The 26,130-nt window shown below is 46.3% G+C and overlaps 1 protein-coding gene across 10 annotated transcripts in view; it reads right to left on the bottom strand.

Moving 5' to 3' along the window:
• The window catches only part of KIF16B (kinesin family member 16B), a 291,849-nt gene that overhangs the window by 102,152 nt on the left and 163,567 nt on the right, over positions 1–26,130 (bottom strand). For 4 of the 10 annotated variants that reach the window (XR_009048392.1, XM_057701884.1, XM_057701883.1 and 1 more), the window contains exons 19-23: positions 18,830–18,883; positions 15,855–17,210; positions 12,251–12,403; positions 10,217–10,313; positions 9,592–9,642 (exon numbers count right to left, since the gene is read on the bottom strand). Coding sequence is in view for 9 of the 10 variants with exons in the window: in XM_057701884.1 (XP_057557867.1) it covers positions 9,592–9,642; positions 10,217–10,313; positions 12,251–12,403; positions 15,855–17,210; positions 18,830–18,883 (1,711 nt within the window). In the remaining variant the exon portion in view is untranslated. Of the gene's footprint in view, positions 1–2,396; positions 6,907–7,433; positions 9,098–9,591; positions 9,643–10,216; positions 10,314–12,250; positions 12,404–15,854; positions 17,211–18,829; positions 18,884–26,130 lie in introns of those variants that run through there. The other 6 variants (XM_057701879.1, XM_057701880.1, XM_057701882.1 and 3 more) reach the window with 5 other exon arrangements.

Below are 26,130 nucleotides of genomic sequence, written 5' to 3'. Positions count from 1 at the left end.
TCCCTCCCTCTTGAGCCTCCCTCCCAAACATCCCTCCCACCCTCCCTATCCCACCCCTCTAGGTCATCAGCAATCCTCCAGTTGATCTCCTTGTGTTAGGCAGTTGCTTCCCACTAGCTATTTCACATTTGGTCATATATAAATGTCAATGCTACTCTTTGTTCCAGCTTCTCCTTCCCCACCTCCCCATGTCCTCAAGTCTGTGCTCTACCTCTGCATCTTTATTCTTCCTCTACCACTGAGTTCATCAATACTATTTTTTTAGATTCCATATATATGTGGTCAAGGAATTTTAAATGCACTATGGAGTGCCTCTATTTAGAAATAAAAGGTCAAGGGAAAGTACCTAATTAGTAACTTGGATTACATTCCTATACATAAGAAATATCTTTCAGGGACTTCCCTGGTGATCCAGCGGTTAAGACTTCACGTTCCAAAGTAGGGGGAGCTAAGATCCCACATGTCTTGTGGCCAAAAAACCAAAACATAAAACAGAAGCAAGATCGTAACAAATTCAATAAGACTTTAAAAATGGCCCACATCAAAAAAAATCTTAATTAAAAAAAAATCTTTTAAAATAAGATATAAAGAAATATGTTTCTGATAACTTGTAATGAAACAATGTCCTGTGTCAAAAAATTCACTATTTTTTCAGTGTTGGGGGAATATTATAGTCCAGTCCTCAGCCAAAAGAAATGGACAGAACACAGGCTACATTCTGAATGTTCAGATTAGAATCTTCTCTTCCTACTCAGGCTGTCTCCTTCAAAAGGAGCAAATTAAGGAAATTAACAGGAAGTGGCGTTAACATCCACTCGGATGGCTGTCAGCACTGCAGAGGGCACGGAGTGGACCAACTCCACAGGGAGTCACCTACTTTCTCTCCTAAACGCTCTAATTACATACCAGATGGCTGAACTCAGTATATGCTTTAACTATGACACGGTCAGGCCTCAGGACAGCCGTCTGATCTCTTAACCAAACATCCAAGCTCTGCTTCTAAAATACAGGCAAACCTGGGTTTTTATCAGATTTAACGGAACTAGCAGTTGCTCTCTCTTCCCAGCATAGCACATATTTCTAATCCCTCCCTTTTCAACGACACATGTCACAGGGATAGTTCTAATTAGAGCTATTTGCATCAAGCACCTACTATGACCCAGCAGTTTGAAAATGGGGATCTGGGACAGAGATGGTGAGGACCCATCACCTTCTCAAATATGAGCCACATGACAAGAAACAGGGTGTAAAGGTAACCTGTGTGAGCAGGTGTACATTATAAATGCGGCAAAATGCCAAGACATGCTTGCATTCCTCGCCAGAAGGCGAAGCCTGCTTGTGCCGTGAAGGGACCTGGGGCCAGTCTCATGCCACCTTTGAGGGCTGAGTACCTACAATTGACCTGAATTTGCTAAGACATGTGGCACACCTGCTCCAGGTACCATCCCTGTCAAGGTCAGGACTTGACAATAGCCCAACACATAGAAATACCATGAACTGTACCTCATTTAAAGTGAATTTAAAAGACGCATCAGGAAACAGAAGTATGGGTTTTCAAATAAAGGATTATTTCTTTCCTTTTGATACATACCTAGATCTGTATGTCATCAAGGATAAATCACGCAGAAAATGAAAAACTGTGTTGGATATAGATGCTTGTGGAATATCTTGAGTTTAGTGGCCCTACAGCAAATTCAAATCTGTGGTGAAAAAGTAGATTATTTCATCCACAGAGATCTGAATTGACTGATCAACATTGTTTCAAGGTTTGGAAGTACTGAATATCTGATGAATGTTTCAACTTGAAGTTATTAAAAATGTCCCCATCTTTCTCTAGATCAAAAACAACTTTAATGGTTATTGTCTCTGGACAACCCACCGTCAGATGGATGGTTTAAAAGAAAAAAGATGATAACAGGTCTAGTGCGGGTGGGCAGCAGTGGCCACAGGGCTCTCACGACCAAACATGAGTACAGGCGGCTGAGGACCTGAGGAGGGAAACTGGCTGGTCTCCCTCCTGGTTCTGCAATGTCTTTAATGGTCGATGAAAAGTACCACTCGTCTTTACTCACTGATTTCTGCTGAGCCCTCATTTTGGTTCAAACTGTGAATTCTCAGGTTCGGGGAAACCAGAGTGGGGGTGGGGGGCTGGCGGGGATTCTCTTTACCAGGTTTCGGTAGAGCATATTGTTTACCCTTCCAACTGAAGCAGCAAGTTCGAGCACACAAGGCTATCTGTACCATAGGCCACGATGATTACATCCAGCCTTTTCTTCCGTAAGAGCTAAAATGCAGAGACCAAAAAAGAGACGTGTGGAATTGCAGAGAAACTTGTAAGGCAGTTCTTGAAAAACAAAACTCATAAAAAGAGAAGTAATCTTTAATGTCTAGAAATTTCAAGAAAAAAGTTACAAGTCAGAAAAAAATCAACAGTTCTTCCAATCACTTATTCATTCCTATGAAAAAACAAATCAATAACAACAAAAAATGTATACAAGCAATGTCAAGAATAACCATGACCAGAAGAAGAATGTGGCATTGTGGAAAGAATATACATTCTGGAATGAGGTCTGGGTTCGAGTTCCAGTTCTCAATCAAATGATCCTTTCAGATATGAAATGCAAATCGATGACAATTCCCCCATCTCGGGAGGATCACTGCGGGGCTCCAAAGGAGCAACATGTAGGAAAGGACTCTCTACCCTGTGAACCACAAGACAAAGGGTGGCTGGGCTGTTACTGCTGGGATCCACTGCATCTTCAGCCACAGAAGATTTTTAACAAGATGGCAGAAGAAAAAATGTGAGTAGTGATTTATAACACACAGAATCTCTTTCCTTCTCACCAACTGGATGATTCAGTTCCATTCCTACTAAAGGCGGTTTTCAAAAACAAAATTACAAGGGTGCATCCTTAAAAAGAGATTGGACGGTGGTGGTTTGGAATCTTTGTTGCATAAGAACCAGCAAGGGGAGTAACATCATTGGAGGTAAAGAAGAAAAATCAGAGGAGGTGAGAGAAAGAGCGCACTGTGTTCTTGGAAGGGTTGTGATATGACACAGTGTGGAACAGACTTGTATTCTGTGACAGCGGACACCACGGGTGGACGGACTGCAGATGGAGGCCACAATAAGGAAGATTATGGAAAGGACAGTCTAACAACGGGAGCAGATCCCAGCGAATGAACTGCTTCAGAGGCAGGTGATGATCAGCTCATGCAGGTGTCAAGCAGCAGAGACTGAACTGGAAAATAAGTTTAAGTAGTAACTAGGACTCGATACTTCCATTAGGAAGAGGTCCTGCAAGTTTCATCTGAATTTGTTTGCAACAGAACCTTGGGAACCCTGACCCAATGCATCTGTGGCCCCACTTCTCTCTCCCTTGTAGCCGTAGCAGGAAAAGGAGGAGCACATTCTTGCCATGGCTTCTTGGCGAATGCAGTGTGCACTGCCTTGCCTCTTGACTTTGCACTTGGATGTGTGACTTGTGTTGGCCAATGGGATGTCAGCAGACAGGACGCATGGTCGCCTTTTTTGTGCTTCTGTCATCGACATGATGGCCCCTGCCCCTTCCACACAGGCCCCAAAATGAGACACGTGGTGCACACCAACCTAGCTGACCTGCAGATGACCTCAGCCCACAGCAGAGCTGCCTCAACCTACTTGCAAACCATTAGGGAGAAATGAAAGCTTGGTTTTTTTATGTCACTAGAATTTGGAGGGTTGCTTGATATTTGGCAATAGCTGACTGATATAACATTCATCACAAAAAATACGTTACGGAAGGAAGCAGTATTGACTAAAGTGAATAGTGGAGGCTGTGTGACTAAATTAACAAAACGACCTCATTAGAAACTAGTCTGTCCAACAAGACGGCCTGACCATCTAAGAAGCATCAATAAAAGTGCTCTAATCTATTTATCATTCAAAACTTTAATTCAGCCAACAAAAAGAATGTAAATAAAAATTACTGTAATGTACTACCGCTGGAAGGCATAAGCATTCTCTCCAAAGGATGCACACATATTTTTTTGAGTAATGAGAACGGGGAGACAAACTGTTTTGAAATGTTTTTCAACAAAGACTAAATAAATTCACCCTGCCAACCACAAGTCTGCATAACAGGCAGCTGTGAGCAACATGGATTTTAATCAAATTCAGATGAAATCACTGTTTCAAAAGGCCTCAAATAGGTATTGTCCCCACAATGTAAGCATTATGCCTATATTACAACAAGGCACAATGCCACATAATAAAGTACGTATGAACCTATTTTTTTTTTCTGATACAGGAACTCACTACCACTGAGATGGTACTTCAGGCTGGATGCTGAGGCTGCCACACCTGCTCCGCTGCAGCGCTGAGTGTCCCGCGTTTAGAATCCTGGAGAACAAGCCCGTGAGCCAGAGAGGCCCTAGGATTGAAGCCACGGAGGATAAGGGCACACACACCACTCCACTGGCTTCTCCCGGCATCATGACAACCTTAGTACTCACTTCATGATGGTAAATCAAATGCTCATATCAGGGCTGTATCTGATCTCAAGGTAAAAAGTATGCTTAGGTGAAATGAGGTGACGTGTGAAATCCGAATTGCCCAGAGGCTGCTTCTGTTTCGTAGCGAGAGCGGAACGTGGCCCTCATCATGGGCTACTTGGACCACAAGCAGACTGAACAAGTCACAGCCTACATGCAACACTCCCATCTATGGACAATATCACAGAACACAGTTTATAACAGAGCAGAACTCTGCTTCTCTGCCCATGAGAACGCAGCCTGTCTGTTGAGTACGCACCACTCTGCTGACATTTTGGGCTGCTTGTGTATTGTTTCCTTCCCAACCAGTATCCCTCTGCTGGCATCTTAAGTTTCTCTCTCTCTCCACGCTCACGGTCATTCATTCCGTTCTTATCAAGAACATGTGAGAAAATACTCAATTTAAATTAGGGGAAATATTATTGATAAGGTATTAGAAGACTACTGTGGTTCATTTCAGAAGTTTTTTCCGTGGTCGAAGATCCACAAGCATATGACAAGCTAAGTAATTGTAATGATGTCCTTATCACAGACTCAGAAGCCTTCATGTATGAGGCAGTAGGGTGTGCACATGTGTGTCTGCTGGGGCTGGAGTGTGTTGTGGAAGAGGCTCCACAGGAAAAGGTAAAAACATTTGAATTCTACTGCCTCAAAAAGACAAAAGGGCTCACTTGGCCACCAGGAACCAGGCTGCGGCCAGCAGTGTGGACCCTGACGCGCTCTCCCAGGTCCTGCCCCTCCCCGCTCACATCCCCAGAACCACAGGAGAGGAAAACCAATGCTGAAAATGCAGAGCAAGTTCCGTAGCTTGTTGTCAGCTCTGATGGGGAAGAGAGGGAAGCTCTGCACTTTCACACTAAAGGCAGACGGTCAGTCCCTGGAAGGGTCGGCCTTGGCACTGGCCCTATCACGGGCGAGGAACAGAAGTGAAAGGGGAAGACTACAACATTTATGTTGCGTGTTATGTAAAGACCTGACCAGAACAGAAAGTGGCCCCTGTAGGCCAGGCTAAAACCAAGGCCTTAGTGGAACAGCTGAGTCACTTAAGTGCAGACATGCAGCAGAGCAGCTGCCGTGATCCTGGCTGAAGCAGAGGAGAGTGGACAGGGCCATGGGGCGGTGGCCCCCTTCCTCCTAAGACTCTGGAAGAAGACCCTGCAGGGCAGGGGCGCTGCCTCCACTCCATGTGCTACAGGGAGGGAAGGGCGTTTTAAACCCCCGGGGAAGCTGGATGTGTCACTAACATGCTCTGTGCCAGAGCTATCCTAGCTGCGGCCAACAGAGGATGTCTAGAAGGTCACTGCCAGACCAGATACCTTTTCAGCAAGCACAAATCTGCCTGCCAGCGTCCAACAGAAATGGACTCCAAGGCACATAACCACAAGTCAACACGAACATAATCAGACAGGCTTCCAGCCCCTCACAAATAATGAGGACCCAATTTACAAGGCTGAAGTTCAAGAAAGTGAAGCAAGGTGGTGATAAAGGTATTTTATCAGTGCTCTGCTGTCACCTATTTTTATTTCAGTGGAGATGCTTAAAATACTACATTTTCAATTTATAGAGGTCTGCATTTTCCCAGTTTCAAATCAATTAGCTATACTGAGATAGTCATAGCCCAGACGATTTTCACCATACTTATTTTATGAAAGATCTCAAAAAACATGCAGAGTATTTTCACAAGTCTCCTCCCTAGAACCTTGTCAAGTGTGAGATCAGCCACAGAGCCTCGTCCTGAGAGTTGAGGGTCAGTTTCCAGACCTCAGCGGCCACATTCCGGCCGCCCTCCAGACACAACGTGCTGGTGCATGGCTGAACATTCTGGGCTTCCTGAGGGTGCTTGAGGGGAGCACTTCCTGAATCTGACGGGCGTCTGCATTTCTGAAAGAAGACAAGTTCGACGGTGGATGATGTTTTCGTCTCTGGAACAACAAGGCACCTGAATTCACTTAAGGCTCGGCACCTGACCACATCAAACCGCGGTCCTGGAGGCGGCGAGCTCAGAGGGCGGCTGTGAGGGTAGAACACATGGTATTCCCTCACCAGGGCGACGTGGGTGCTCAGAAGGGCCAGTGACAGGCAGTGGCCTTGGCCAGAGTCACCCTCGACTCTGACCGTCGTGTACAGCAACAGCTGCATCTCCGCCAGGGACGGGGCATCGACGTCCAGGTTTCCGTGAAGAAAGTAAATCAGGTCGACCAGGGTATTCTGGAATCTGGATGACAACCGAACTCCGTTAGCCAAAATGAAATCAGGGATTTCTGCCTTCCAATCGAGGGAAAGCTGGACCAGATCTTGCTGCAACAAAGGATGGCTGGTGCGGGCGGCAGCCTCGGCCTCGGATGTCAGGACACACAGGAGGTCCCGGCACAGCTGCTGACAAAGGTGTTTGTTGTAAGTAAACACGGTGAGCAGGAGACGCCCTGCAGGGCCCAGGAGCTGGACGCTCTGCCCACCAAAGCCAACCTGAATCTCCTGCAGCCCAGAGAGGGGCAGAGCGTGAAACACGCCCGCGCAGCCCGGGGGGCTCAGAACCAGCGCGTGAGGGGCCGAGCGCAGCAGCAGCAGGCACGCAGGCCGGGGCGCGGGCTCCACGCACGTGGCCACGGCCAGCCAGTACACGCCTTGGACCTCACGCGTGTGGCCCGAACGTTCTGGTAGGGAACCAGCCGCCAGCTCGAGGAGGTCTTTTAAAGGGCACTCTTGAAGTTTCAGCATTTGGTCTGGGAATCGCACGAGGGTCTGCTTCAACACAGACCCCCTTCTGGCACCTTCCAGGTCTAGGCAGAAGACGGAGCCCAGCGAGGAGCCTAGAAACTCGGCAGCCCTGGGGCCGGGAGGCAGGTCTGGGGCTCTGTAGGGCACCAGGCTCCCTGCCCGCCCGACGGCCCCTTCCCTGCTGCTGCCAACCTGAGCTCCTTCGGGAAAAGAAGGAGCTTCTGGGGATGCCCTGTGGGCTTCCAAGAGCGTGTCCAGGGGTAAGAGTTTCAGCAGCGGGAGCTTTGTGATGAACGACGCTGCGTGGGAGGCCAGCCCGCCAGGGTTGCACAGGCTCCCCACCTGCCTGGCCTGGCTGATGGCCTTCGCGCCCGCCTGCAGCATGTGGCCGCTGGTGTCTCTGTAAAGGTCTGAGACCCACTGGTAAAAAGATCCCAACCTGCTGTTTCTCTCTGGCCTGACTGTCATCAGTGACCCCGGAGAGGCTGCCTCGGCTGGCGCCTCCTCCCCAGCTTCCTGCTCCCAGCAGAGCTTGGAGGCTGGAGCCCTCGGGGGGACACTGTCCCCGGAGACACTTTCGGAGAGAACGAGGCAGAGGAGCTGGCTCTGCCTGGTCTGCCCGCTCCCACTGTGCACGGACACTTCCTGGGACTCGCGCTGCAGCCAAGTCCAGCTGGATGTGATCCCTGGGCTATGTTCACCTGTAGGAGTTGTCAGCTCACTGAAATTTTCTGACTCGCCCTGAAAATGTCCTGCACAGATGGTGCTGCTTTTGTTAAGGAAAGAGATTTTAGTTAGATCGAAACACTCTGGTTGAGAGCCACCCCTGTTACAGTCGCTGCTGTGCGACGGCTCGGGCTCCGAGGGCTGAGACCCCCACTGGCTGGCTCCCTGGCCTGGCGCTGAGAAGGGGGCGGAGGAGCCCGAGATGCTCTGGGTCGCGGGCCGGCTCCAGTGGTGGTTCTGGTCCACCTCCCTCGTTTCCTCTCGGCTGGAGGCATCAGTTGCGTCTTTGGGCCGCCATGGAGCAAGAGAGCTCTTCTGTCAAAAACAGGTGAAAGGGGGCTGTGGCAACTTTTGCGATTCTTTTGCGCGTGAAGATTCTTGCGGGCATTGGTTTCATCGTGTGGATTAATGCAGAAGTTCAATCAAAAGCCTAAGCCATTCGTGTTGATTGATTCATGATTTCAGAACAGAGGATCTGATTCGTACCCAGAGCATCAATTTCCGTATCTCATATCTTACAAATTGCCAGGTATTTTGATAGAAATACGCTGCCTGGGATTGACCCACAGTACCCATTTCCTGGTCCGGTATTTTATTTACTCTAAAATGAACCCTAAGACCTTGGATTCGATTTTCCAAGGGGCAAATTCAGTTGTGAAAATAAGTCCATGACCATATGTCCAAAATGCAGGTGTATTTGGGGCATACTTAATGCAGATGAGAAACTGACAAGTATTCCAACCTCATGCATGTTTCTCTGGCCTCTTGGTTTGTTCCATGGGAATCCTTTCTTTATACCTGCCCTGGTTAGATCATCATTACAGTATCTACACCCAGCATCATGAAAGGTTCACAGCCAGCCTGTTACAGGCCAGGCATGTGAACACAAAGAAATGAAAGGCAGTGTCCTTCTGTTCACAAGGTTACCCACTGAGGATTCGGACATCCAGGGGAAGACAGTGTCATTCCCAGATGGTTGGGATGGAGGGCGAGGTGGTGGTCTCCTGTGGGACACCCACCCCTTTGCTGCTCCCTCTGTTCAATGATGTAAGATTTCTACGACTTCATAGCTTCGCTCTTTTGCTTTATAATTTAGGAGCGTATGGGAAGGACAAGTCCCCTAGTGGAGGAAAATACACATAAAGCCTTACAAATCGTATGCCCAAATAAACCTTGGTTCGACAATCCACCAGAGAAATAAGCTACCCAACCAAGAGTGTTTGCTCTGTACCGCTGCCAACGCGGTCTATAAAATACACAGGGTTTCTAAAACATCGAGAAGTACTCGATTTCACTTCCAACCCCCTTGTCTGATTCTGATTATATAATTCAGCCTTTCAAATGCAGACCAAGGGAACGGAGACCGCTACAAATGAAAACCTGGGCAAAGGGCCTCCACCACAGCTATACGCCATTCAAATAAAGTCAAAGCCGTTTGCAACCAGCAGGATTCCGTTTAATTTTAAGTCCTATAATAGCTTGCCTTCTCTATTAGCCATTAATCTCACTGGGACTTCAAAATTCTAATGATGCAACTAAACATTAAGAAAATTTAATCACACGAGCATGCCGTAATTTAAGGCGACCCCATCAATCTGAGAAGTCATTACCTACCTCATATTTTAGCTTACGTTGAATGGTGCCATTGTGAAGTTTCTCATTATCCTGAAAAGAAAATAAAAGCCCTCTATATTAAATTATAGCATGTTCATAGAGAGGAAAAAAAACTGATTTGATTAGAATATTTATGAGAACAAAATTCTAAAGAAACATACTTGTCATTCCACAATGACAACCCTTCTCGAGAATTCATATTCTCAAGGTAAACGGGGCTCTATCGACCCATCTGCCTGTAAGGGAACTGAACCATTTATTTCTAATCTTAAAATTCTAAGAATAACATTAAAGGCAGGATTTCCTTAGGACACTTCTTAATTTGCAAGATAGAAATGAAATGACTTTATTTTGATAAAAATCAACTTGTCACGAGTATGTATCTTCTCAAAAGCAAAATTATATTTCTACTTGGGCTAATTTGTCAAGCAAATTAAATACTTATGGAAACATTCTATTTTTGGAGAAAACAGAAAGGTGTTATGTGTAGAATTTTTATAAACCCAACAAAGTAAATAAAGTATTTTAGGAAACTTCATATTCAAATAAAAGACGACCACCCCCAGCTCCTTACTGAAAGGTCCTCTTGAAAATGAATGACTAGATCATCTGCTCCTTCGCTCACCTTCACAGTCTCGGCAGGTGCACTGCTGCCATCACCAACCACACGGTGCAGACCCTGAAGGCGCCTCTGGACTTCTTCTTCAATGTAAGCACTGATCCTGGAAGCAAAAGAGATGCGGGTCTGTGACCGCCTCTAACCACCCAGGGCTTCTGAGATCCTTTCTTCACCGTGCCCTTTGCAACTGGGAGCCTTCTTGTTCTAAATGCCAAATGTAATAACAACTCGGGACCTGGCACGTTCGTCTACCTCCTAAGAAATCCAGTGCCATGAGTTTACTATCTGGGCTTTCCCCAAACAAGAGAGGCCTGGACGAATAACCGAATCTTGGGAATGGCAGGGAGACTCAGGGATCCCATCCAAATCCCTCCCGATGTCCTGAGCGGAACCCCTGCTGCAGGGGAGCGGAGAGTCGCAGACTTGGGTTTCAGACTTGGGTCTCCGTGGTCTCAGGACTGACTCTGAGACCCAACACTTCTCTCACCAAGCTTCCGTTTCCTCACACAGAAAATGGTGAGTCTTATTTCTCACAAAACACAAAGTCATTTCAGAGGATTAAAAGGAAAAACAAAAAGCAGATGCACTCTCCACAGACCTTCACTATCACACGGAAAACATCTCACACTGTTCCTGCCCTGTCCTGTTACTGCACCTGGCCAGGAGACACATTTTACAGGTCTCTACCTTCCAAAATACCTGACAAAGGGTTCAAGATAGTCGAAGCCGGAAACAGGTGACTTTTGAGGCAGGTGTCAACCAAATATCTGGTACGCCATACAATACAGGGGAGATGTCTGGTACCCCATACGATACAGGGGAAACTGTATGAAGTACAACCGTCCACTCAGAGGAACCAGGGAGAAGAGAGAATTTTGTTTCCATCAAAATCTTCCTAGTGGCTCAGGCCGCCCAAGAGCAAGGCTTTCTCAGTTATAGGCTCCCTGCCCCAGTTCTACAGACACTGAATTAGACAGATTATTTTGAAGGAATGGTTTTCCATGGTTACCTCTTAGCACACTAAAAAATAAAAAATCTCATTGCATCTTCTAAGTCCATGCATAATCGTACACACATTTCTGTACTACTGACCATGGCTAAATGACTTGATGATATGCTGCATAAAAAGATTAATATTACAGGTAAAACAGCCCCAAAGAATGGGAGCTAGGTTAATAAAATACAGTATTTACCTTTCAGTATTTCAGTGAAGAAAACCATATGCAACCGAATCTGAGCCAAAGCCACTTACAAAGAAATGCTCTCCTGGACCTTAACTTAAATTTTAATCAAGCACCACAGAAGATGCAGACCCAGATTTAAAGGACCACAGAGGCTCATGCCATTCGGAGTACGTTTCGATATCTGAATACCTATCTCCTACTACCCAGGGCTCAGGACTGCCCAATTTGAAATGTCTCCATGATGTAGACGGGGTTGAGGAAAACAGCCAAGTTCCTCATAAGCAAAGAATGATTAGGTTGACTTATCTGCGGGCTCTAAGCCACAGAGTAATTCGTGATGCCACCCAAGTTGAAAATCATTCTCCTATAGTAACAGCAGACACGTATTTACGCTACTCATGCTCACACTGAATACATGGGTCCAGTCTTCGTGACAGACTTCGTCTATTTGTAATCAATGGCTTCTATACATTATTTGTCAGCACAAGGTCCTTCCTGGTACAATTCAATTAACTCTACTTTGTTCCTCTCAACCTAGCCTTGTATCACTTCTTTCTGGATGAGCTGAACTTCTTTCTGGTTTCCCTGAACCTTTTAATTCTACCTTCTCATACAAACTACTTGCACCAGCATTCCTTTAAGTTGGCTGTCCAGCTCTCAGGTCTCAGGCCCTTTAAGTGACATCTCACCCCACCATGGGCCAGGCAGCAGCTGATCAGGACAAAGTGTGTCTCAGGGACAGGTACTGCTTATCGTCTTTGATAGAACCCTCCATATGCAAAGTGGCCAATAAAAGGTACCGTAAGTCATTAAATCACATCGGAAACAGGCATGGCATCAGTTTAATGTCTAGTACCTGGCATCCATCAGAGGGACCAGGTGAGATTTTTCAGCACTGGATGGCAAGCTGGAAGAAGCGGGCTTTCCCTCCAAGGTCCCACAATGCCCTTTTTGAACACTGTCAACCTCACAGATCTTCTGCTTCAACTGCTGGATTTCATGTTCTAACCTACAGAGATAGAAGTTACATGAATTCACTCATTAACAGTATCTCCTGAGCATCTTCCCTAGAAACCATAGGAGATTCAGACAAAAACTGCGCTAAGAGCTTTACCTTCTGGTAGAAAAGGTACTGTATACCTATAAGACAAGGTATAAGGTGATAATAGGCCACAAGTGCTACAGGCATCCAAAAGTTGGAGAGTTTTACGATCAAGGGCAAAGATATTCCCACCGTGCTGTAGACTATATATCAGATCCCAATAAGTATTTCTATTTCTCAAAAGAGATCTCTGCTTTAAAGAATTTTTTAAAACTGCCAATCTAGGAGCACTTCCATGGTAAAGGCAGTTCTAAGTTGAATCTTCAGAGCCCAGTGGGAATTTGGCATTTGGAGATGACAGTGGATGGTTTTCCAGGTGCAGAAACAAAGGGACTAAGCCACAAAAACCAGGAATCCACTTTGGCTAAGGCAGTGTGTATGGAACAGGGAAACAGGCGAGAGAGACCTAGGAAAGCAGGCTGAGCATCTAGAGAAATTACTATAAACCGAAAGCTGTGAAAACCAAACCTTCATTTCCAACAACAGATGATACATCTAATACAAGGTCAAGTGTGTATACAGCTGGTCTCCCACTGGCCCAGGTATGACTGAATCCAGGGCCATCAGGCTAGAGAGCCACGCTTTCCAGTAAATTTGGCCCACAGAACACGAGACCCATCTAGGGGCTGCAGCCCACTCACTGTTGATGAAACCTGGGTCTCAATTTCTTCATGTATGAACTAAGAGAGCCAACTAGTCTCTCCAAATTCCTCCGGGTCCAAAATTCAGAGACTCTAGCTTCAGATGCTGACATGCCACAACCCTGCCAGCTCTCTGGTGTCACCAGCAGCGATCCGACTGCTCTATCCTGAACATGAAAGCTGAGCTCGTGGCTCTCAGAAATGTGATTATGGGATCACCAGGGTAGGCGCTCCTAGGGTCCGTGGGAGGCAGTGCCCAGCTGAACTAAGCCTTTTACCTGCCTACCAATTACTAAGCACCACCTTGCAGAGCACGCAGTACTCTCAAAGGAGGAGGGAATGAGCACAGAGGAGTGATGTCAGGGGCCAGGTGGTGGGCAAAGAACCAGAGAACGAGTTTAACACAGAGCCTCAGAGATGGTAAGGAATGCAAGTAGGTGGTGGCCAATGTTTACAATTAAGATGATGCCTACGGAGTTATTCAAAGACATCCTTCAGGGTGAGGCAACAGGAAGGACTCCACAGAACAAAGAGGCTCCAGTGGGGTCCTAAAGGCTGAGCGGGATTTATATGGTGGCAAGTGACAGCAGGGCATCCCAAGGCAAAGGCCATGACACACATGAAGAACCGGCCTGCCTGGCAGCTGCTCTGCAGCCAGCAGACAGGAGGAAAAAGTGGCCACGAGCTGGATTCGAGATGCAACTCTTGTCACTTTCTAACTGCCTGACACTTGTTCCCACTGGTTATACAAGCATCGGGGGGAAAGAAAAAAGAAAATGGATTAAATCTTGCTCATAAAGCAAACTGGCAGGGAAAGCCAAGTGCAGTGCACTGTTGGTCCAATCTGGCTCCATGTGAATTTGATACTTCACACTTTGGAAATGCACACGCAGTCAGGTCAGGGTGCACGGCGGGCCCTGGCTCCGCCGTGAGAACTCAGAGAGATAATATGACACAAAACCAAGATCCCCAGAAAGCTGCAGGACCATCACAGCCAGAGCAGAGCACTGAGAATTTGCTGGTCTGAATGAGGGCTTTGTAAAGTCGACTCCAACAAAACACACGAAGCTAAAAGCCCCCTTTGCATGGCTTCTGGAGAAACGCTGATATTGGGAAATCACTACCGTGTATCCACTATAATCAAGTATTAATACTAAATGGCCAGGGAGTGAAGCTGACAAAAGCTCCAAGCCCCCACTGCACCCTCACTGAGCAGCACAGGATACAAATTGAGAGCGTGCCCTCCACTGCTTTAAATTTCCTGCGGCTGGAGTTCCGTCCAGCAATTTCATTTACATAACGTACCTACAATCATTTTCTTAAACCACAGACCTGTTTCTCAGACGTCACAGCATTGTGGATTTTGACTGTTAACTGTCGCTGTTTTGCCTGAGGGAATTACTGCAGCGCTTGGGTAACGGACTCCAGTTTAAGCAGATCGTTTGAAAGGAGGCTGCCCTGGCCTTTCCAGGCAAGATGGTGGACAGGGGCTCCAGCGACACCTCACAGCAGGTCCTGCCTTGTCATCAGCGTGGACCCCTGGCCTCTGCCAACATCAGGCTGGGCTCCTAGAGGCCAGCAGACCGGGCTTCTGCTGCAGCCCCTCAGGAGGCACTGCTGCGGGGGAGGGCTCCTGGGCTTCAGTCAAGATCTCAAAAGACCAAAGGGTCTGGAAATAAAGAAAATGAACAGGTCTACACCCTCCTCATAAGGGTGAGGACACTGTGGCCCCAGGATGGAAGAGCCTGCCCAAGGCCAGCAGGGCAGGAAGTGGCTGAGCAGGGCATGAAGCTCCCTTGCAGGACACCAAATCCAGTGACGTCTGCACACCGGGCGGCCACCAGCCACTCTGAGAGTCTGCAGGGTTAGCAGAAAAAAGCATCCTCCAGTTCCTGTATTTATTTGTCTTGAGACCCCGCCTCTGGGAAGCATGGTGACTGGGAAAAGGTGGAAGGAGAGAAATAATCTTCCTTTAGCATGGAAACAGTGCTAGTTCCTAGTTCATAACATCGAAAGTAATATCAGTGAATCATCACCCAACATGCCTGGATAGACCACCATGTTCAGAACATCTGGAGAGCTCTGTTTACTTTTTAATACAGAATCCTGAGGTCTCCCCTCAAACACTGAGGATCAGCAGGGGGGCGGGAAGGGGGGGGCGAAAGTTTTTAAGTTTGCTCCCAGGTGTGGAAATCAGTGTCTACGCAACCTGAGAACACAGGGATGATGCTTCACCAGCACACACAAGTGCTGGTCATGGTCACGGAGAAGATGTGAGGGGGAGGGGAGGAGAGAGGAGGGCAAGGGAGGGAAATGGCAGCAGATGGAAAAGGAGTCAAGGAAAGAGAATGGGGTGGGGGGGACAGAACGGAGGGAGGGAGGGGGAATCCGGCTGGAAGCTTTCTCAGTCTTCTGTGTTTATCAAATATTAAACACACAGTCAGAGGTCACTAAAGTAACAGACCAGGACTTTGTTTTTGTTTGTGTGTTTTTTTCAACTTTAGGCCAGGGATTCTAAAACAAGGATCCTAAGGAAAAAGAAAAGGTGGCTTTGCATTTGCTGGTGTATCAGAGAACATAAAGGCTGCAGAGTCACTTTTTGAAAAGACAGTGAGAGACACAGCACTGGGGGTAGAAACCCTGCCATCATGGTCTGAGAGTTAATGCCATGGGGCATAGGGGACGTGGCAGGCGTCCCCTGGTCTCGCTAGGCTCACCTCTCCCGGTCCTTCTCCAGGGCTTCCTGCTCGGCCCCCAGGCCAGTCTGGAGCCCGGACTGCTCGCCGCCGGCGGTCAGGGTGGCCAGCTTGGGCCTCTGCTCCTCCGCCCCCAGGCCCCGGGCGCAGCGCCTCTGCAGGGCAGAGTGCCTCCTCTCCAGCCGGGCCACCGCCTGCTCCAGCTCCTCCCTCTGCTGCTTCTCCCGGGATTCCAGGATCTCCTTCTCCTTCCGCCTCACCTTCTCCTCCTGCCGGGCCACGTTGGCCGTGAACTCGAAGGTGGCCTGCAGCTTCTGCAGCTGGCTGGCGCTGGCCTGGTACTGCGCCAGCTGCTCTTCTTTCTCTTCCATCTCTTTCTCCACTTGGTAGAGAGTGCTGTCCAGGCTGAGAGGACCTCGGTTGAGGATCTCACAGGCTCTCTGCTTCTCTTCCAACAGCCTCGGCAGATGGTGCTGCAGGAGGTACTGGAGCTGGCGCTCCTTACACTGCAGCCTGCCCTCCGCCGGCTTGATCTTCTCCACATCTCCAGCTGCCTGGGGGTCATCTGTGACACCACCATCATTTTTTTCCAACAACATCAATTCTTCCTTGTTCCCAGATTTTAAGTGCTCTAGGATTTCCCGTTCTTCCTCCACTTCCTTTTTCAGGAGGTTCTTCTGCTGAACCAGGTCCTTCTCCAGGTTGGCCAATGTGGCCAGCTGCCTTCTCTTGAACTCTAAGAAACGCTGCTGCGCGCGTTCAAGCTCCCGGCCGTCGTTGTCCGCCTCGGCACCCGCCTCCTTGGCACGCAGGAGGGATGTGCGGATGCCCTCGAGGTCCCGCCGCTCCTCCTCCGCGCGCTGCGCCTCCTCACGCCGCAGCGGCCGGACCAGCTCCTGCTTCTCCCGCAGCTGCTCCTCCAGGTGCGCCACGCGCAGCACCTGCTCCTTCTCCTGCTCCTCCAGCCGCTTCTTCTCCTGCTCCAGCTTGGCATACTGCTCCTCTTTTTCCCTTTTGAGTCGCTCCAGCTCCTGAAATATCTGAACCTTCTCGGCCTTCTCGTGGCTGTTGAGTTCTTGCAGCCGCTGGAGCTCTTCCTGGACGCGGAGAAAGCGCTCCTCTTCTTGTTTCTTCTTCTGCACCTCGACCTCCTGCTGCTCCCTCAGCCTCTCCTCTTCGAATCGCTCCTTCTCAGCCAGCAGGTCCTTGAGCTTGCTCTCCAGGTGGAAGCTGCGGCGTTTGAGGCTTTCCTCCTGCTTGCGGATCTGCAGCTGTACCATCTCCGTCTCCTTGCGCTGCGTCTCCACCTCCTGCTGCATCCGCTCCAGCGCAGCCTTGTCAGACTTTTGCTTTTCCTCCATCTCTTCTATGAGTTTCCTGAAATGCAGATTGTTGAATGATGGTTATTTGGCCACTAGGTTCAAATGCTGCTCTAACTTCTCCCTAAACTGATACGTCCTACAATGGACGTACACTATACACCCTTTACTAAAATTAAAAAAAAAGGGGGGGGGGCAGTGCTTTCCTTTTAATATCCAGCAGCATGCTGTTTAATTTCTTTACTCTGTAACTGCCCAACATATCATTTGCCTAATCTCCTCAAGTAGCCTTTGCTATCATTTCTTTGTAGCGCCTATAAGCATAATGTGTTATGCATGATATAATTTTAAAAGCCCCTTGAGCTCAAAGAGAAAGAGCCATGCCCAATTTAAATTTAAATGTCAGTAATTTTATTCAGCCCAATGGCTAAAACTCAACGGAAATTTGGTTACAAAATGACATTAAATAAAAACGCTTATGCTGTCCTGAGCTCATCAGGGTCAAATATCAAAGTCAAGATAATCGCCACTTCATAGTTCCAGCTCAAATAACTACATGCTATTTAGCATTTAATCACTAGTTTAGGACAAATGATAATCACCAAATGACCCAAAATATTAGTTGATTAATGCACAACACTGAAAATAATTGCAATCTCCATTAGAATACTTAAATGCGTGATTCTGGGGGTTACATGTCATGTTGTGTCTTAGAGAGCAAAGGGTCCCCACTGGGTGCTAAGTCAATGCTTCGAGGTCAGGATGGCATCCAAAGAAAGAACACAGGGGCTGTCAGAGTACATATGTGCAGTCTCCGTCTCCTGACCCACCAAAGATCTACTGTACATGATGCTGGGAGCTAAACTAGCTCATCATGCAGACTCCACACTCTAGAAAATAAATATCCAGGGTGTAGATCTTCTGTGGCCTTTCTTTTTTTTTTTTAGAACTTTTATTGAGATATAATTGACATACAATAAACTGCATATATTTAAAGTGTATAATTTGATTTTTTTTTCTTCTTAGTAAAGTATATATGGCAATCCCAACCTGTGGCCTTACTTTCTATTCTAATATCCATGCTTGGTCCATTTCTTGGCTTGTTAAATAGGATAGGGAAAAAAAAGAAAAAGAAATACAGTTTTATCAAAGAATTATATTCAGAACATATAAAAGACCCTCTCCAAATCAAACACACACACACACCCACCCCCCAAAAGAAAAGGAAGCTGAGAACATGCAGAGACAGATTAGAAAAGGGAATACAATGGCCAAGCAACTTATGGAAAGATGTTTACAAAGTGAGGAGGCATAAAGAAGGGGAAGTGTCATTCTTTCCGCTTTTTTTAAAACTCAGGGGATATTACTAAGGAAGGTATACTTTTTAGTTAAATTTAAACAAGTCTGTATTTAGTGTATTACATTTAATGAGTGTAGCAAGTTTGCCTACTGACTCTATTCCCCCTGTCTCACAAGTACCTGAAGATGAACTATTTAAAAAAAATCAGACATGAAGTAAAACCAACCAGCTAAAGAGAAATGCACTACAGTCATCAGACATGTAAATGATGGATACGGAGCCAGAGGGAGACGACACGGACACAGATGCGCTCCGTCCAGGACATGACACAGGCACCCACCCAACAGTGGTGTTCAGATTCCTGCCATGTGGCTTACCTTTTACTTTCTAATTTCTCAAGTTCTTCACGCTGTTGCCGCTCAAATTCAAGTCTAATAAAATCAAATGAAAATGAGTCACTTTTCTGAAAGAGCTTTTTCCACTCTTATTCTCTATATATAGTTACATATTACAAAGAGCATCGGTTTGTCAAGTATGATTTTTAATTACTATGGTTTAGCAAGCTTAAAATGTATTCTTTGCTCTATGACTATGATTAGAAATTAGACATACTTTGGTGTGCTTGAAAATTCAGGCTAAAAAGAACATATTTTACTTGAAGGAAAGCAAACAAAACACCACAGTATGGAAAAAGCAGAGTTAAAGGAGACTTCTAAATGAGAAGCATGCCTGCCCCATGCAGCTTAGTCACTGATTAGTACATCAAAATGGAGAATCTCTACCTTAGACAGATGGGTCCTTTTATAGGGAAAAGACTGCCATGGAGGTAGAGAGAGAGAGAGAGCAGACACATCAATTAAGGAAAGAATTAACTGTGGGAACATCAAGAGAAAAGCAGTAAGGTACTTAAAAGCCAATAGCCATGCACATATTGAAACATCTTTTTATACATATCACATTTCCCAATCACTTCTTGAAGCAAACACTCCAAAGAGTTAGCTGCTATGTTTTGCACACTTCCCATGATAATTACAGCATTAATAATAACTGAGTACAAATAATAATTGCCCACAGAAATAAAATTCATAGCTTCACTACTTTATAGATGGTTATACTGTATGTAGGTTTCTCAAGATCCTCCTGTACTTAGTAGTTATATGATATAGGAGTTACGGGGGGGCTACGGAGGTTATGAACAGATTGACCACAGTGGCAGCAAAATAAAGGGAGCTAGGTCACTGGGAATTCTTTTTTTTTTTTTTTTTAATTTATTTATTTACTTATCTATTTTTATTGGTTGTGTTGGGTCTTTTTTTGCTGTGCGTGGGCTTTCTTCAGTTGCGGTGAGTGGGGGCTACTCTTTGTTGTGGTGTGCGGGCTCCTCATTGCCGTGGCTTCCCTTGTTGCGGAGCACAGGCTCTAGGAGTGTGGGCTTCAGTAGTTGCAGCACATGGGCTCAATAGTTGCGACTCACGGGCTCTAAAGCGTAGGCTCAATAGTTGTGGTGCACAGGCTTAAGTTGCTCTGCGGCATGTGGGATCTTCCTGGAGCAGGGATGGAACCTGTGTCCCCTGCATTGGCAGGCGGATTCTTAACCACTGTGCCACCTAGGAAGCCCACTGGGAATTCTTAAACTCATTAAAATATTGATAACAAAAGTTGATTTCTTCTCAAATACTAGCTTGAATTACTTCAAGGTTTCACTATACCTTTTAAACAGCATGAACTTAATTCTTAAGCTTGTACATCTTCCTGTTGTGGTGGATGGCAGATACAGTTAAAAAGATGAAGGATGGAAAAATTCATCGGCAACTGTTTTCCTTGGATAAGGTGCCAATCCAGGTTGGCAACAGTTACCTTTACAATAAGCTAACAAAATTTCAAATAGATCCGTTACCAACTTAATTTGGGCTACAATTGAGAGTAAGATGTCTGGGGGTTTTTGCAAGCAGAACTGAGTGCTATACTGAGTGATTACACATTTGCTTACTCTGCCTGCACAGCAAATCCTGAAGACAGTGCAGAGTATCTGATCCATTTAACAGATGAGGAACCCAGAGCTCAGAGGCACAAAAGAACTTGTCCAAGGTCATGACGGTAAGACATGGTGGAACCAGGACTTGAATCTGCAACAGCCTGCTTCCACAACTTCCTCCATTCATTCATTTCATGAGCAATGCTCCAGTGTGTGATATATAATAAGAACATTAACTCCTTCATTGAAACTTATCATTTAGGGTTATATTTATCTATCAAATGAAAATGATCTCTGGATTACAGGCACCGCCATCCATGAGAAACCAATCACATAAATATACTACAGGAACGGCATGTACCATTTCCGGAGCCCAGTCCATATGCCGGTACACTCAGCAGATACAGGGCTTCACTGAAGTCCATATATGATCATTCTTTTTTATATAACGATAAACAGAACCTTGGGAATGTTTCCTAGTACATATTTTTAGACTTCAGAACAGTTTAGTCTTTCTAAAGATAATTACAGTCAAAAAAAATAAATAAAATCACTGGATAAAACACTTTTAAGACCTGAGGCTTTTCCTAATAGAACTGTCTTTGTTCTGGGTTTGTATTTTCTGTGAATATCAGCTCAATATGACCATCAGCAGACAATGTGGCCGTGCCCTGACAGCATCACAAGGGCACAGTTATAAGCCAACGTTGCTCTGAGAGGTTCGAATGAAAACCTATCACAGGTGGGTTTACAACGCGCAGATGCTGGGCTGGGCACTGAGCACACAACACCTCACTTTGTTCTCCTAACCCTAGCAGGTCTCATCTGCATTTTATAAAACAGGAAACTGAAGCTTAGAGCAGGTAAGGAGCAGAGGGAGGGCTTGAATTAGTCTGGTACTAAAATCTGTGCTGTGAACCACTACAATCGTTGCTAATGAGTGGTGTGGTCTCAAAAGGTCATGCAATGTGAGTTTTACTATCTTCACCTCCAGTGTGACACTCTGAGCACTGACGTGTTTTACTGAGCCCAGTGCCAGGTGCTGTGTAAGGCACAGGGGACACAGCAGGTCGGAAGGGAGATGTGTCCCTGCCCCCACGGGCTCTCAGCCTGTAAGTGACAGTGGAATAAACATGAGGGAGTGTGTCACGAGCCAGGATGAGGAAGGACACAGTGTTATAACACACTGAGCGGGTGCTGGTCTCAGAATTTGGTAGGACCCAGAATCAAGGCAAGCCTCCCAAGGGAACTTTCACCCAGGCTGTGCCATTCTTCCTCATGCATGATGCAGACACTCAAGAGAAGCTCAATAAACCCAGGTCTTGGCTTCTTGTGGGGGGAGTGGCAAGACATGAACTTCAACAGGACAACAGAAGCCACATGGATGCACCTGACCCCAAACATGGTGGCAGAAAAGTGTCTTGGAACAGGGTTGTTGGAGAGCCCACAGAGAACAGATGAGAGGAGAAGCTGAGAAACAGGTCAGGAGGCTGATGTCGTCACAGAAACAAGAGATGACAGAGGCAGGACCTGGGATCACTGGGATAAGGAAATGCCAGTATCTTCTGATACGCAGGGGTCGAGTTGACAGAACCTGGTAATGGGCTGGATTTTGTTGGGGGTTGTGATGAGAAAGAAAGAATCAAAGATGACCCTCAGGTTTCTGGCCAGGTCACACAGAGGGTGGGGAAGCCAAGCTTCAGGGCCAAGAGGCTGTGCTAAAAGGTCAACTGGTCTGAATACAAATGCTAGCAGTTGTGAGGCTAAGCAGGAGTCATTTAACCTTGGATGCTTCATGTTCACAGACTCTGACGAAAATAACAAGCACTCCCTCAAAGGAGACAAACATCCATCTCATCACACAAGACAGTACATACAAAACACCTGTACATACATCCACACAACGTCGGTATCAACATCCACGGAAGAGTCATTCCCACCTGGGCCTGAGGACTTGCATCTGACTTGCACAATGGCCCTGTGCAAAGAGGCAGGTGCCATCCTTCCCCCATTTTACACACGAGAAATGGCCACCTCTCCAATCAATCGACTCAAGCCCACAATTAACCTCTATTCTGCCTTCAAGAAAGTAAGCTCGATTTTACACGTTGAACCTACTGATTGCAGGGTCAACCAAATTGAGCCGTCCAGCAGGCAGGGGATACAAATGAAGATCTGGCACTTGGGCCCTCATTCAGGATGGAGATACAGACTTGGGACTCACCAGCATCTAGGCAGGAATGGACCACAGAGTGGATGAGGTTACCCAGGACATAGGTGTGGAATGTGAATAAAGGAGCTTAGTGCAGAGTCTGGAAAACCACGGACACTGCAGTGAGTGGCAGAGAAGGACAGACCCTCAAATGAGGCTGCAGATGAGCAGTTAAAGACAGAGAGAGGGGACTTCCCTGGTAGCACAGTGGTTAAGAATCTGCCTGCCAATGAAGGGGACATGAGTTCGAGCTCTGGTCTGGGAAGATCTCACATGCCTTGGAGCAACTGAGCCCATGCGCCACAATTACTGAGCCTGAGCTCTAGAGCCCACGAGCCACAACTACTGAGCCCAAGTGCCACAACTACTGAAGCCTGCACGCCTAGAGCCCGAGCTCCGCAACAAGAGAAGCCACTGCAATGAGAAGCCCACACACTGCAACAAAGAGTAGCCCCTGCTCGCCGCAACTAGAGAAAGCCTGTGAGCAGCAACGAAGACCTAACACAGCCAGTAAACAAAAAATTTTACCAAGACCAACTCTAAGAAAAACATTTGTTAAAAAAAAAAACACAGAGAGAAGATCCCCTTGATAAATAATGATTCCCATTTCCTCAAAATTAAGACTTAAAAAAAAAAAACCATTAAGATGCTCAGTCTTAAAGTCCCAAATAGTCTGAGTCATAATTAAAGTCAAAAATTATATTTTAAATATGAGGTGATATCAGCTGTTACTGGTACTGTTTAGCTTCTATTAAATATTACATATTTACTAATCATACTTTAAAATGCATCTCATTCCATAATCAATGATAATTATTTCAAATAGCAAACCTCAATAGACTGTAAAATATAAATGTGTTAATATCAAGGAAAGAATATCAACTGTAATTGTATTTTAATGTGGCTTCATTTTAAATAAGTGTAATTCACTATCTTACTTTACTGGAATTATCCTGGCCCCAAATGCTAATTTCCTAAATGTTATAATTAAAAGGAAAACCACAAAAGGATATAATTTTTGCAGCTGTTTTAAGTATTTCTAAATGACAGTTGGAAGTAACACACTGTTAGGGCCAACAAAAAAGTACAGCATACAATCTATTTTTATGAGAAATGGCCTCTTTTTTTTTTTGTATTAAAAGACATCTAGCATTTTAAGGCATAACTGCACACCTTGCAATTTATATTCCTGTTATCATTGACAATGAAAAAGCAAGGAGGTGGGAATTTCTCCGTTCCCACCATTACATTGAAAGTGAGATGGTGATTATCAAAAAAAGAAAAGGAAAGGAAAAAGAAAAATTTTAATGTACTGAAAGCATACAATTTGAGTCCTTGTGTTGTCCCAATGGTGAGGAGTTTGGTACCTCTGATTTCTTTTCTAAAAGGAGGAAAGTGGCTACTGGAGTCCATCCAACACTTGAGTGGCAGCTGCAGGATGAGGTGGCTGGGGCATGGATGCTTGGCTACTGACGAGGAGGGAGCTCTCACCTGAGGAGGGAGGTGAGCCAAAGGGGAGGCAGCCCCACCATGGATATTTTCAGTAGGTACAAGAACAGGTACGGGAAAAGTTCTTGGTCAGTGGGGAGGCCTGGATTTTTCCTACATGACTTTCAGGTTATCATCAAACCCAGAGATGACCTCATGGGCGGGCACCCTGTGAAGGTGCACAGGGCCCTGTACTCACTCGATGCTCCTCTGTCATCATCCTGAAATTCTTAATATTTGAACAAGAGGCCCCACATTTTCATTATGCACTGAGCCCTGCAAAACCCTGCAGCTGGTTCTGATCAAGCATGTGTCGTTTCAGAGAATCCCCAGCCTCTTGCCTGAATGTTTGGACTCAGTCTAGAGTCCGGTAAGGGACAGATGAAAGGAGCTGGAAAGGACTAGAACTCAGTGTAGAGGGTTCCCCTCTCCCGCATCCTTCACAAGGGATTAGGTCTTGACCACAATCGGTCCTGTAATGGTTTAGCCCAGAATGGCCAACCTTCTCACCACCCTACCACCCTCAGGAACTCCCTTCCAGCCAGTCTCAAAACACCGTACAGACAGCAAATCCTAAGGAGACTGGGAGGATCTTGAAGACTAAAGAGAAAGTTTGGATTTGAGTGCTAGAGTTTGTGCAAGTCCTATCCAATCATCTCCCTGACCTTCAGAACCTTGACATTCTAGATGTTCTTTAAAGGCTGAGCAGAAACCACACGTTACCCCAAGACAGGCCAAGGGAAACTCATGAGAGAACCCAGTCTTTCATCCAGACTTGGACTCTGCCTGGAGAGGCCTTGCAGTCACTCCTGTGTGCATCAGGGGTCATGCAAACTGGCCTTAGAAAGCTACGAATAGCCGCTTTGTAGAGACAGTTGAAACTGCCATACCACTGACTCCCAGTCTCCCTTTTTTCCCCTCAAATCAAGTTCTCCTACAGTAGAGTGATTTCATACAACTGCAATTCCAGGTGCTTATAACAAGATGAGGGTTGCACCATGTAACTTGATCTAGGAAGGTGTGAAATTAAACCCCTTTTAGGTAAATGTCAGAGTTTATAACAAAAATATCCCTACTACTCTGGGAGTGGTTTTCTAATGAACTTTCAAATCCTTAGTCTAGAAAGTACTGGTAAAGACTTTGTAGAAGCCAGTCCTAAGCCTTTTGTATTGCAAATGGAAAGTGCTCAAAGAAGCAAAGATTGCTTTAAAAAATATATACAGTAAAATTTGATACCATAGGCATTTTAAGTGAGTTTCTTCTCAGCCTATTTCTCATAACAGTGATATAACCTGCTCTAATAAAGATGGCCAGGACCATGTGTTAAACCCAAGAGACCTACCTGATCAAACATAAGACCACAGGCAGTTAGAACTACATGGGACTCAAGAGATCATGCAATCAACTCGGCACACACCCCCGCATCTCACCCCCTACACCCCGCTCCCCGCCTCCCATGACTTTACAGGCCAGGAGACTGAGGCCCGGGGAGTATCCAAGAGGCCCAAGGTGACCTCCTCTTTGAAGAAGCCAATAGCAACGTTGACCTCTTCCTACTCCTCCTCCATTCCTACTTCAACTCTAGAATTCCATCTCACCTCCTCCACCAAACTACGGCAACCTGTACCCCAGAAACAGCCTCCCAAAGTTAATGATGATTCACCGTCCCAAAACGGACCTCTCCCCACTGGACAAACCAGAACCGTGCACCACAGGGAATGTTCCTGCCACTTCATTCAGCCACACGCCCAGCAAACCTTTAACAAGCACCTACTATGTGCAGGGCAGTGAGTTAGACACACACAATGGATAGACTGCCTTCAGGTCTTAAGAGTGAATCGTAAGTGAAATAAAGGATGCATGTGTATCAATCACACAGAACATGAGGAGCCCAAGGAGAAATTTCCATTTTTAACAAGAGTCGGGGTGGAGGGAGAGCATCTATAGCTGCAGGGATGGGAGGCGACCTCGCTGTCTGTCTGAGGTGGGTCTCGATGGAGGGC

This window comes from Hippopotamus amphibius, chromosome 12 (assembly GCF_030028045.1).
Source record: "Hippopotamus amphibius kiboko isolate mHipAmp2 chromosome 12, mHipAmp2.hap2, whole genome shotgun sequence".
NCBI lineage: Eukaryota > Metazoa > Chordata > Mammalia > Artiodactyla > Hippopotamidae > Hippopotamus > Hippopotamus amphibius.
The sequence above is the reverse complement of the archived record's forward strand: the minus strand, read 5'-3'. Positions and strand labels throughout refer to the sequence as shown.